We start from the raw sequence: 13709 nt of genomic DNA on the forward strand, positions 1-13709 counted from the left end.
TACCTCCCAGAGGAGCATCGTGAAAAGGGTGCAGGAGATTGTATTAGAAGGACAAACTATTTCCAATAATTCTATTAGACATGTAACTGATGCCGCAGATACTGCAGCACGCAATATTAATACCAGTATCTTTATATGCAGGCATGCTTGGCTTAGTTGTTCAGGATTCAAGCCAGAAATACAGCAGGCAGTCCTCAACATACCATTTGACAGGGAACACTTATTTGGCCAAGAAGTGGATAACACTATAGAAAAACGTAAAAAAGACTCAGAGACAGCAAAAGCTATGGGGGCGTTACTCACCACCACACAACATGGTAATTTTTGTTGCCCACAATTGAGGGAAGGCTTCAAACCATCCTCTACTGAGCCTTCATTGTCTCAAAACAAACAAAGCTCCCATTTCTACAATAGAGGTTCCTTTAGAGGATCCTACAGCGGTTCAAATAACAAAGGCAGAGGGAAGACATCCACATCCAGAGGGTCTGCCTCCATTGCATGCCAGTGACTACTCACACCTTCCACCACCTCACACCTCTCCAGTAGGGGGGAAGATTCAAACATTTCTACTCACAATGGTCTGCTATCACCACAGACCAGTGTATTCTCTCAGTTATCTAACATGCTTATTTTCTGGAGCTCACTTACATGCCACCAAACATTCCCCCTCGCACTGGCAAATTCTCACAAGAATATCTTACTCTTCTCAAAGAAGAAGTACAATCCTTTCTTCTCAAAGGGACTTTAGAACCAGTACCCTTCTCACAGCAAGGGTCAGGAGTATACTTCATATACTTCCTTATACCAAAGAATGACTGGTCAGTCAGGCCAATTCTAGGTCTTACATTCTTCTCAGTTGTCCTGTCTTGCTCACAGTATGGAAATGGGCGATTCACCACCACATTCACTTTGTGGCAGAGTGTCTCCCAGGCATAGACAACCACATGGCAGACAACCTCAGTAGGATGCAGCAACAAGTCCACGAAAGGGAACTCCACCCACAAGTCCTTCACCAGTACTGTCAAAAGTGGGGAACACCCCAAATAGGCCTCTTCGCCATTGCAGAAAATACAAAATGCCTAAACTTTGCACCTAAACCCTCAGCCCAAGGGCAATGCTCTATGAATGAATTGGTCAGGGATATTTGCTTATGCTTTTCTGCCTTTCCCACTCCTTCTGTCTCTAGTTCACAAATTGAGACAAAACTCACTCACCATGATCCCTGGAGCTCCAGCATGGGCACGTCAAGCTTGGTTCACAACACTTCTGGATCTGTCAGTAGTTCCACACGAGAAGCTCCCCAACAGGCTGGACCTTCTCACTCAAAATCAAGGACAGATTAGGCATCCAGACCCCAAAACTCTCAACCTTGTGATATGGCTCATGAAGTAATACAGTTCAGTTACTTAAATCTACAGCAAGAATGCATGGACATACTAAAAGAGACACATAAACCTACAACCAGACAGTGTTATGCTGCAAAATGGAAACGTTTTGAATGCTGTCAACATAAACATGAACACATTGACCCTCTCAAAGCCTCAGACCAAGTGATTGTTTATCTGCTACATTTACAGAAAGCAAACATAGCATACCCATCTATTCATCTTCATTTAGCAGTTACAGCGGCTTGCCTACAAAACAGACAACACATCTCTTTATTCAAAATTCCAGTTATCAAAGCCTTCATGTACGGTCTCAAGAGTCATTCCATCCAGGGTACCTCCAGCACCATCATGGAACCTTAATATTCTCCTTACTAGGCTCATGGGTCCACCTTTTGAGCCAATGCACGCATTTGCTTTACAACTCATTTAATGGAAAGTGCCTTTTTTTAAATAGCTATCACTTCCCTAAGACGTGTAAATGAACTCCAGGCTCTAACCCTAGAAGAGACATTCTTTTAAATGCACAAAGATAGTAGTTCTTCTAAAAAAAATAATTAAAAAAAAAAAAATCCTAAATTCCTTCCAAACGTAGTTTCACTATTCCAGCTCAACCAGTCAGTTGAATTACGAGTTTTCGTTCCACAACCAGACTCTGTTACAGAAAGAGCTCTTCACACACTAGATGTTAAAAGGGCTCTCATGTATTATACTGATGGAACCAAAGAGTTTAGGAAATATAAACCACTTTTTGTTGATGTTTCAGTACCTCATAAAAGCAACCCAGTATCAAAAAATGGTATAGCCAGATGGATGATCAAATGCACTCAAACTTGCAATGCTAAAGCCAAACGCAGGCTACCCACACTCCACCAGAAAAAAGGGTGCTTCTATGGCTTTTCTAGGTAACATCCCCATAGCAGATATATGTAAAGCTGCTACTTGGTTTACACCACATACATTTACTAAACACTATTGTGTAGACGTATTAGCACGCCAACAAGCCAATCTTGGCCAGGCAGTGCCCAGAACACTTTGTTTTAGTCAACTCCAACTCCTACAGGCTAGCAACCGCTTATATGGAGGGACTGCTTTACAGTCTGTGTAAAGCATGTGCATCTACAGCCAAGTTTGCGATCGAACAGAAGATGTTAGTTACCCAGTAGACATCTGTTTGTGGCATGTAGTTCTGTAGATTTACATGCCCCCTCCCCGGACTCCTGTAGCTGTTGAAGTTGCACTAACATAAATATTGTACATATGTAAATAGATTGCAAGGGCATCTTTTTTTTATTTTATTTTTTTTTACTTTCTATACACTTCTTACCTCACCCACTTGTGGGAAAACAATCTCAAAGGACTCGATGCCCATGCGCAGTATCACTGAGAGGAGTCACTCGATCCTGTGACACAAAAAGATTCTTCGAACAAAAGCAACTTGTAACACTCCGGACCCAATTCTAGATCGCGGACTTATGCAAAGCATGTGACTCCACAGCACTACATGTCACAAACAGATGGCAACTGGGTAACATATATATATATATATATTCTTTGAGACCCCCCCACACCAGAGCAAATTATTTTAAAATTGGGCCCCTTCCCCCAAAAACTTTATGACAAGTATTGAGGGAACAGAGTGGAAGGATTAAGTGCAGTTGTCCGGGCTAATGTAATTTCAGGGATACTTTGTCAGTGGCTCAAAATCCACAATAAATCTGAGATTCATAAAAGAGCAAATTCATCAGACAAAAATCGATATTGCCCAAAAAAACAATCACTGTTGTGATTCCCCCCCTTGCACTCTTGGGCACCAATGCAACTGTACCTGCTGCACCAGTGATAGCAGTGTCCTGAGTAGAAAGATACATCCTCTGACATTTTTTACCCCTTTCCAACCAATGCCTGAACATCACTCCAATCTTGAAGTGGGCTCTGCCCCATATTTTTCGAGTTTTATACAGCCTGAACTCAGACGAAGAGTATTGGAACGCTTTACATTTATTACATGTATTTAGGCAATGGGAGCTTGAGTGATTTGCCCAGAATCACACGATGTTGAGTCAACAAAGGGAATTTAACCTGGTTCCCCAGTTCCAAACTTGTCAACTCCCATGGTTAGGCTACATATCCTTCATTTCAGGAAAAAATGCTTCCACCGTTTTTGCAGTAAAGATGCTCTCAGCCCTAACACTAGCAAGGATAATTGGCCCCACCATAACTTTTTATTTTTTTATTTTAAGAAAGACAGACATTCCTAATTGCAGTACTACCCCTCAGACCCTTGTCACCAGTGCCACAGCACCTGCAGCACTAATGGTAATCTTACCCCTTAAAACTAAATAAAAGACCCCCCTGTATCCCCTCCCCAGGAGCATCTGTCAGATGAAACCGTCTGTCCCTTTTCAAAACAAAAAAATGTGCCTCCACATCACTTATACTATTTGTGGATCTTGTCCCTTTCCTTTTTCTTCTGGACCATTACTTTGAGGCCCCAGGAGTCTGGAGGATCTATCTGGGCTGTGCAACCCTGCTGGTCTCCTCCCTGCACTCACCCTTTTAGAAAAACATATATACCAGAAAGGTTAAGGCTGACCTTGAAATGCTTGTGCCTGAAAGTAAAAGGGGTGAAGTCTTCAGCTCTGAACAGAAGGAAAGAAAACTAAAGAAGCCTTCTCACCAGGGTGCCTGCCAAATATAAATGCTTGGGGGCAGAATTGGCTTTAACTGATAGTCATTTGGAGCTCCACAATAGCAAAGATTTTTTTTTTCTTTAGAGGTTATGTAAGAGTGCTACCGACTGAGTTCATGAGTGCATACTTTTAATGGATACTTACAAAATATTTCTAGGTATAGTCTGATTACTTATTGGTAAAATATATAGATATAATGATTTACATATTCACAGTGCTTTCTTTCACAGGCTCGGACTTCGTCGCACTGTAAAGACACATGGCACTCTTCCCCACTGCACCAACTAGAATTCAGTTTTGTGCTTTTCTGGCAGGACCACTGGAAAAATGCAATTCTGTAATCAGTAATCTGCTGCATAATCTGCAGATTTTATCAGAAAAAAATGTTTCTAGCTCAAACGGATCAAAGGTTACTAAGAATGCAGCGACATGTGTTGCCTCATAGCGGGTGGCCCTCCGCAAAAGGTGGCTGGTCACTTTTCTTTAGACACTTTTTGTTTTATTTGGGAGTTGAACTGGTACTAATGTGGTGAAATATTTTCCCAGACAGTATTCAAGTGCATGGGCGATGCACAGGACCCCTGAACCCAGTCTCCGCCAGCCTTTACATGCCTGTACTACCGCCATATAAAACCTGGCGGGGAGGGAGAGTCGTAATCACCATGGCGGCGCTGCTTGCAGCGCTGCCATGGAGCATTCAGACCGCAAGCACCGCTACTCCCTCCTGTGGAGTCATAATGTAGATTTGACACCGCCACTGCGAACCTGGCAGTCTGAAGACCACCAAGGTTGTAATGAGGCCCTTAGTGTTGCCCTACATCTTAGCTAACTAGCAACAATATGGGAAAAGTTCTTCAAAGAAAAGAACACTGTGATCATGATTTTAAGCCTAGTGACTATTGTGGGGTTCTCTTGCCCATTTTGGGTTATTTTATTTCAGATTTTTTTTTTTTATGCATGTAATACCTAATCTGCCTAGAACAGTTGAAGTTAGTTGGTGGTTTATGCTCTTGTGGTCTCTAGACTGGATTACAAAAAGGCTCTTCTTACAGGTTCCCCTAGATGTTCGAATGTTTGGAGTATGTTGGACTTGGTGATGTGAAATGAATTTTTTAAACAATAACCCCACATTATTGTCATTTCAAGGTGTGCATGTGTGTAATTGTTTCTTTTCTTTTTTTATAGTAAGTCTTCAGTCCAGGGATCGAATTGGCACAGGAGGTCAAGTTGTAGACTGCAGTCGTCTCTTTGATAATGACTTACCAGATGGGTAAGATACACTCATAACGAATCCCGTAGCATTAAGAGCCTGTTTGACTTGATACACATGTTCTGGCAACATTGAGGTTCATGGTTATTTTTTTATAAAATGCGATGAAAAAGCTATACTAGCTAAATTGTTTTCCATCAACGTCGGAGTCGATTGTTCTGTAAATGTTAGTGCACTTTTTTGTGTTGCTTTTCTCCTGGCCAAAAAAGCCTCAGTCTTTCATTCTAAGTAATAAAACTGGTTAAGCAGAGATGAGGAAAACACCAGTGACAGTACTTCACAAAATCAAACATCTAAGAAATATACCTTCAGTAAAACAGAGGTCTCGGGATCTAACCCCTGCCTGAAAGAGACCAACACTTTTCTCATGGATTGGGTCCATCAACTCCATTAATACTTGCAGTATTTGGAATTCATGTTTGTAATCTTCAAAATCAGCATACAACTGTAATATCACTACGCAAACCAAAATCGGATAATGCATGTTGATTGCTGTCCTGTCTGGGACAAGAATTATACGCCCTGCCACAAATCTATTCCTAGCTATGTTGAAGTCTTGAGACTGAGTAAAATACAATAACTCCCTTGGTTTAAGTATGTTAAGCGTCATCTTATTAATTTAGGTTTGGGTGATTATTGGAACAATCAAGGTCTAATTAATGCTGAATCTAAGGGTCAACTTAAATCTGTCTAGTGGGAGAGGAACGTATACACTGCAAGGCTAACAGTGGGAGCCTGGTGGAGTACTTCCTAAATCACCAGCTTGTTCCTGCTAAGGAGGTATACACAGATGATATATCCTCCTAATGCCCACACGTTCTAAATCAAATTTAGATTGGGAACGTTACTGGTATATACTTTCACGTTATTGGAAAACTCACCCCTCCAAAACAGCAGGTTGCCGGTTTTTGTAACTGTGCCATAGAGGATACTGAGCACGTGATTTATTTTTGTCATGTATATCAAAGGCCAGGGCAATCATGGCTAAAACGCCTGTGCAACAACACAGGGGTAAGACACTTTAGGGAGGCATATAGAATTCTGCGTACAGACACCACCCACCTTATTGTGTTTGGAGATAGTCGTTATCTTTATTCTGTATGGTTACTTAGGAAAAAGGGGGGGAATGATGTTGTAATTGTTATTGCCTTTTTGCATTGTGAATTAGAGCCTTTTAGCCATTCTACCCAAGATGACCGTGGAAAGGTATCCTGCAAACCCTGTCAGTTGTTCTGACGAATATAAATTAAGGTTTCTAGATGACACCTCTAACTGATTTGATGTTTTAACCTTCATTTTTTAGTATGACTAGTTGGACTGCGGATTTCTATCTATTTTGTGCTATTTTATAGAAGTTTTTGTGTTTTGTATAGATGAAAATGTTTTACTTATGTTACTATTTGATGTATTTTATGGACTGAGCCCGAAATAGACTTTATTTATTTACTTGCTTGCTTACTATGGTGAAGCTTCAACTGAGTAAATTCCAAATTCAGGTTGAATCACATCAGATTTTATCTACCATGCACTATCATCACTGATGCTCAGTAAAATTCTGAGCACGCTTTAAATCTCACATAGATTCTCACCAAACGTATGGCATCCATTCATTTTCTAATTTAGTCAACCTAGGACTGTTGAAACCCTTCTCGTGTTTACTCCGCATTTATTCTTTCAGGGCATGGTTACATTTAATTTAAATGTTAGTGAGTGAGGATGACTTCCGTTGTGCTTTCATTGGAGAACTACATGATGAAGGTGCGCAGAATAAGGTGCCAAAAAACAAAGAGCGACCAAAACAGAGAACATTTAACAAAAGAAGGCAGCTTTCTGAGAGGAAAAGCACAATTAGACACTCGGATGATTGCTTTTCCTGTAATAATGCTGAACTGGGTTGGAGATCATAAAAATATAGGAAACAAAAATGCCTGGCTATAGGTGCAATGTACACATCACACTAGTAGGAGTCGCAAAGTAATTAGACTAATAGTTAGCTAAGCAGAAAGGCCATGGTTCTGTCTTAAAACTAGGTCTATGGTACTTGAAATGTTGCTCTGGTATCCAAGGCACCACTGCACAAAGGCAAAAAGGGGCAGAACATGCAGCACATATCAGACCACTGTGCTGGGGCCAGCTGCTGACCGCTAGTGGGGATGGGAGTGAGATGTCCACGAAGAGTAGGCAAAAGATACCGAAACAATGCTGTTGTGCTCAGGCATTGGCAAAGGCACTAAATACAGTCTCAAAACGCCTTCCCTTTGGAGATAGCTATCAGAAAGGCTGTTAACTCCCAAACAGCTCCAAGGTGCTATTGGAAACAGTGGGCGATGTACTGTATAAAAACTACAATACAACCACTAGAGAAAATCTTCAGACATAGTTTTTCCCCAGATGAAATTGGCATTTCTATCTTTTGGAAGATTTTTGAGCAGCACTAAATTGGGTAATAATACCTATGGGATCAAGTTATTAAATAATTAATGTTTCATCTTATCTGTAGCAGTTGTAACTATTGCAGTGGTCTTAGCAAGAAAGTGGGCCCAAAGCAGAGAAATGTAGTAGACCTTAAATGTGTGCGCTGCTTTCCAAGTGTACTTTCTGTGCTGTCCATCACCCTAAAGTGTAAGCCTGGCTTAGTGATCCTAATTTAAGTAGATGCACTGCATGTTAAAACAGGAACGGTATGTTCCTTAAATAGGACTGGAGCAATTCAAAATTCTTATTGTTTTATGCCATTGGCGGTTCATGCTGCCAGAACCAGTTTGACTAGTGAGTATGATGGATTACAAACAGGATTAGCTGGAAGCTGACCAAAATACAAAGCTATGCATGCAAACTAGATTTGTAGATTTGAAGTAGAAACTGGAATTATAGGATCTTGGTACTGTGCTGCTCTGGAGACGGGGTATTTAATTTAATCTTTCTTTCACCAATCTCAGTGCGCAATGTAGGGATTTCATGAATTTGTCAATCACAGCAGGGATCAGCCTGCAGGAGTATTTTGGTTTAACTGCTTTTTTCATTGCCTGTGTGCCTGAAGAAGCATAGGAAGCTTGAGTGAGATTGAGGAACACAAAGGGGAGTGTCTTGTCACAGTCCACTCCTGGCTACAACTGTCAGTATTAAGCGCTTAACATTCCAAAGCTTATCTTAGAAGCTCCATGACCTAGAATGTGAAGATACCACACAACTTCTTCTCACTATAGTATAATACAAAATACAACACAGTTAAGTCAAGAAAATAAATAATATATACATTCCCAAAAGAAATTATTAGACTTAAACATGACAAGTAATTAATTATTTTGCACAGATATCATAATCTAAGAATGTCTGTCTTCTGTTTTCTTGAATTTTCTTTTTGCATAGGTGTATAAACTTTGCATCTGGAGAATTATCTGTGGGAGCCTTTATAAGAACTTCATAATCCACAGCTTCCCCCCTATCGAACTGTGGTTTATTCTCAACATATGTTTCTTTCTTTCTCCACTGCTCTTTTGGACTTTGATCACATTTCCCTTTGCTCCAAGACATTTGTCCTGGTGTTAGAAAAGGTACTGGGATGCCTCCCCTTAAATGATCAAAGGGAGCGCTCTCAGTGAAGCAATGTGGGATTATTCTGTATGCCCACAGCATGTTAAGTATTTGTTCTTTGCAACACTCATTGCTGCATTTTGCCAACTAAATACTTTCCTTCAAAATGTAATAAAATCTTTCGACTACACCATTCATGTCTGGATGGTATGTCTGGATGGTATAGGGATGTTACCTTATGTTTGATTCCTTTCTGTTAGAAGGCCATTTCTTTGGAGATAAAGTATCCCCCGTTGTCCATCAGCAACACCTCTTTGAAATAACTGATCCTAAAATGTAATCACTGTACCTGTGGCCATATCAAACTATTTCCAATTCTGGCCAACGAGGAAACAAATTGACTAGTTCAACTACGTCATTCTGATCTTTTTCTTCTGATGTGGGACCTATAGTATCCAAATGCACCTCTTACAAGGGGTCTGAGGGAAATTCTCTGCATTCCATAGGAGGAATTTTTATCTTTAACTTTTGGCTGGCTTGACGCTCCATACAACTTCTCACAGTTCTTTCTACTGTTACATCTTGTCGTAGCCACCAGACGTCAGACCTAAATCTTTCTTTGATCTTACTTATCCCTAATGTCTTTCATAAGTAGTTTCTACTAGTTTGCATCAACCACTGTGTGGGGGAATTAACGTGATTACTCTAAAAAAGTAATGTAAATGTAATGTAAATTCGTATTGTAAAGCGCACTCCGACCCTAAGGTATCGAGGCGCTGAACGCATACCGCTGTGGAACCCCTCCTGGCTTTTCCTTGTGAGGTGCCCACTCCTGGGCAACCCCCAAGGTGAAGCCAGGCATCCTAGCGCTGTTGGGGCCGTTGTGGAGATTAAGCAAGCTATTGCCCAGAGTTGCAGAGTGAGACCCATGAATTAGATTAGGCACCGAGGCGAGAAATATCCTGTCCAGGGAAATTGAGCCCAAGAACCGCCGAGGCGGGAATTGAACCCTGGTCCCGGGTTAGATCTCCGCATCAGGGTCTGCCTCTCTAACCATTGTGCCACACTTCTCCACAAAGTCTATCTGCAACAGCCAACTCATTGTGTACCCTCCAATAAGTTAACACCTCTTATTTGATTTATGTCCTACTTGGCCACTATTTGCCAATCCACTACAATAATTCCATTTTTACATAACCGACCCTTTTGTCACCTCACAATTTTTCACTTTCCACCACCAGTCATAAATCTCTGTGTCTGCTACTGTCACCTTAATTCTACTTCCTCAAGCAATCTGCCAAAACATCCAGGGCACTTGGAAAGTATACCACCTCAAAATCATCTAAGGAAACTGCCCGTTTGGAAATTCTTAATGAGACTTTATCCTACCCTTTTTTTATTAAAATTTTCCCTAAGTGTTTTGTGGTCTGTTTCCACTCGAAATTTCTGTCCCCACAATAACTTTTTGAATTAATTTATTCCCCTTCTAGCAGCAAGTGCCTCTTTTTTAATGACCGAAAACGTATCTTAATTTTCTCCTAGAGCACATAATGCAAGAGCAATGGTGCATTCTCCTTGCATCAAGGCTGCATGCAATCCTTTGTTATTTATGTTAGTGGACCAGGTACAAAAACGTTGATGTAAAAATTTGAACTAACCAATAGAAAGGGCTCCAGAAGGTGTAACGTGTATGTAATGTTGACTTATTAGAGGTGGTTGGTGTTGAAGAAGACTCCAGCCACTAGTAGGAATGAAAGACACAAAAAAGTATATTCATAAATACAAATATATATATATATATATATATATGTTCTGTGGCATGTGTAGCTGCAGATACACATGCTGTGCGTTATAGTTCTGCCATCTAGTGTTGGGCTCGGAGTGTTACAAGTTGTTTTTCTTCGAAGAAATGTTTTCGAGTCACGGGATCGAGTGACTCCTCCACTTCGGTTCCATTGCGCATGGCCATCAACTCCATGTTAGATTGTTTTATTTCTGCCGTCGGGTTCAGACAGGTTTCCTTTCGCTTTTGGAAAACTTACAATACCGAAGAAAATAACGCGTTTTGTATCGATCAGGTTTACATCTTCCATCGACACATCGGTACAGTCGGAGAAGACAACTTTATTCTCCCTTCGGGGCGCGCGCGCCCTACTCGGGCCGACCGCCTGGAAGCCTCATGGATCGGACTCCATTCCGATTCTGACCTCGGTGCCACGAAAAATTCCCTTATACAGACCAGCATCTCATCTGTAATCTTTGCCTTTCCCCAGATCATCGGGAAGAAAATTGTGAGGCCTGTCGATCCTTCCGGTCCATAAAGACGCTTCGAGACAGGAGTGCACGAAGACTCGAGATGGCGTCCAGAAGCTCCGAACATCTCATCGTGGAGGAGGAAGAGATCATGCAGAGAGCAGTCTCCTTCCAAGGTTCTGACTCAGGAACCCGAGGAAGACAGACCAGTCACGGCAGGACAACATGTGAGTACGCCTGCCCCTGTAGCATCACAAAGACAGAAACATAAGTCCTTGGGTACGCCACTGCCGAAAGGCCATGGCTCGGCCGGAAAAAAGACATCCGGTGACCAAACTGCCAGCTTGGCACCGAAAAAAGCCAGTCCTTCGAAACCATCGGAGTCCATAAAAGGCTCCGTGTCCGACTCGAGCAAACACCATTTTTCAGGGTTGAAATTTCGGAAATCCCTTTTCGAGCCGAGAACATAGACTACACCATCTTTTTCGATACCGAAAAAGCCGGCTTTGGAACCGAAAAGAGCAAGATACACAGAGGAACATGGACTAAAAGAAAGCCACAAAACCTCTGAAGAGGAGACTGAAGTACAGCCAATACTTGAAGTAATGGATGGGAGGCAAGCCAGGATTCATATCCGCAAGGAAACCGGCAGAATCCTAACAGCACCTCCTCTAAAACCTAAGAGGAAAATAGCCTTTCAGGAGAAATTGGACACTATGCAGCCTCGAGCTAAAGTGCCAAAACCGAAGGAGAAACCACCACCTCCTCAATTTTTCCCCTCCTCATTCTCCTCCACACCTGCATACCGCTCCTCCTACCAGTCCTACACCAGTGCAGTTACCATCACACTCTTTTGACTCACAACAGGACAATGTAGATCCATAGGATCTTTATGATTCAGACCCCATTCCCAGCAATGACCCAGGCAGCTATCCCTCTAAGCCTTCACCACCTGAGGATAGCACTATGGTATAATTAGGTTATAGCTAGGGCTGCAGCTTACCATGGGGTCACCATGCACACTGAACATTTAGAAGAGGATTTTTTTTGTTTAATACTCTTTCTTCCACACATTCAAAATATCAGTGCCTCCCCATGCTCCCAGGCAAGTTAAAACACGCCGATCAAATATTTATCGAGCCACTTAAAGCATGTATAATTATGCCCAGGATAGAGAAAAAGTGCAAACCACCTCCCTCTGATCCTGATTATATACCACAACAAGTTCCTCCAGATTCAGTTGTAGTCAGCGCAGCCAGAAAAAGGGCAAACTCCCAATCATCAGGAGATGCACCCCCACCAGACAAAGAAAGCAGAAAGTTTGATGCCGCAGGGAAGAGAGTTGCATCCCAAGCAGCGAATCAGTGGAGGATAGCTAACTCATAAGCACTGTTAGCTAGATACGACTGGGCCCATTGGGATGAGATGCAAGACATAATTCAGCATCTCCCCAAAGATCATCAGAAGAGGGCACAGCAAGTGGTGGAGGAGCCATCACGAATAATCAAATCTGTTCTGCCCTAGACGCAGCAGACACCGCTGCCAGAAGTGTCAACACTGCAGTAACAATAAGAAGACATGCATGGCTCAGGTCCTTGGGCTTTAAACCCGAAAATCAGCAAGCAATGTTAAATATGCCATTTAATAAAAAGCAACTTTTTGACCCAGACATTGACAGAGCCAGTTAGAAATGGCGCAAAGACTCGGACACCGCAAGAGCAATGGGTGCACTCTACTCCACACCTTAGAGGGGATCCTTTCGGAAACCTCAGTTTAGAGGTGGATTTCGAACACAAACAGCAGAGACATCAACATCACAGGCAAAACCAACCTACCAACCACAATACCAACGCAGTGGTTTTAGGGGCACATAAAGGGGACAGTATCCCAGAAATAGAGGGACATTTCAAACCTCTAAACAAATTTCACAGCACCCTAAGCAGTGACTTGTCTCATCCCCTTCCACTCCACATCTCTCCTGTGGTTGGGGGGGGAGGGGACGGAAGACTACAACAGTTCCACACCAATTGGCAAAACATTACCACAGACAATTGGGCACTATCAATTATCCGCAATGGTTATTGCCTAGAATTGATACAAACTCCCCCAATCATTCCACCAGAACCACACAAATTATCGACAGAACACATCAATCTGTTACAGGAGGAAGTCAAATCTCTATTACTCAAACAAGCAATAGAACCCATGCCACAAGATCAAGTAGGGATCACTATATTTATTCACTATATTTCCTGATTCCCCAAAAAGATGCCACCCTAAGACCAATATTAGATCTCAGGACCCTCAACCTTTACATCCTGTCAGAACATTTTCACATGGTAACTCTTCAAGATGTTCTCCCACTACTCCAAAAACACGATTTCATGGCAACATTAGACCTCAAGGATGCATATTTTCATATACCCGTCCATCTTGTGCACAGAAAATATCTCAGGTTTGTCATTCAAGGAAAGCACTATCAGTTCAAAGTGTTACCCTTCAGAATAACAACAGCTCCAAGGGTATTCACAAAGTGCCTAGCGGTAGTCGCAGCCTACCTAAGAAGACAACATA

At 42.0% G+C, this 13709-nt stretch overlaps 1 protein-coding gene across 1 annotated transcript in view; it reads left to right on the plus strand.

Annotated features, from left to right (window-relative positions):
* SMURF2 (SMAD specific E3 ubiquitin protein ligase 2) overlaps nucleotides 1-13709 on the plus strand; it is a 708378-nt gene that overhangs the window by 272849 nt on the left and 421820 nt on the right. Inside the window, exon 6 of the mRNA XM_069199920.1 lies at nucleotides 5264-5348. Within this exon, the coding sequence (XP_069056021.1) occupies nucleotides 5264-5348 (85 nt within the window). The remainder of the gene's footprint in view (nucleotides 1-5263; nucleotides 5349-13709) is intronic.

Source organism: Pleurodeles waltl, chromosome 7, assembly GCF_031143425.1.
Source record: "Pleurodeles waltl isolate 20211129_DDA chromosome 7, aPleWal1.hap1.20221129, whole genome shotgun sequence".
Classification (NCBI taxonomy): Eukaryota; Metazoa; Chordata; class Amphibia; order Caudata; family Salamandridae; genus Pleurodeles; species Pleurodeles waltl.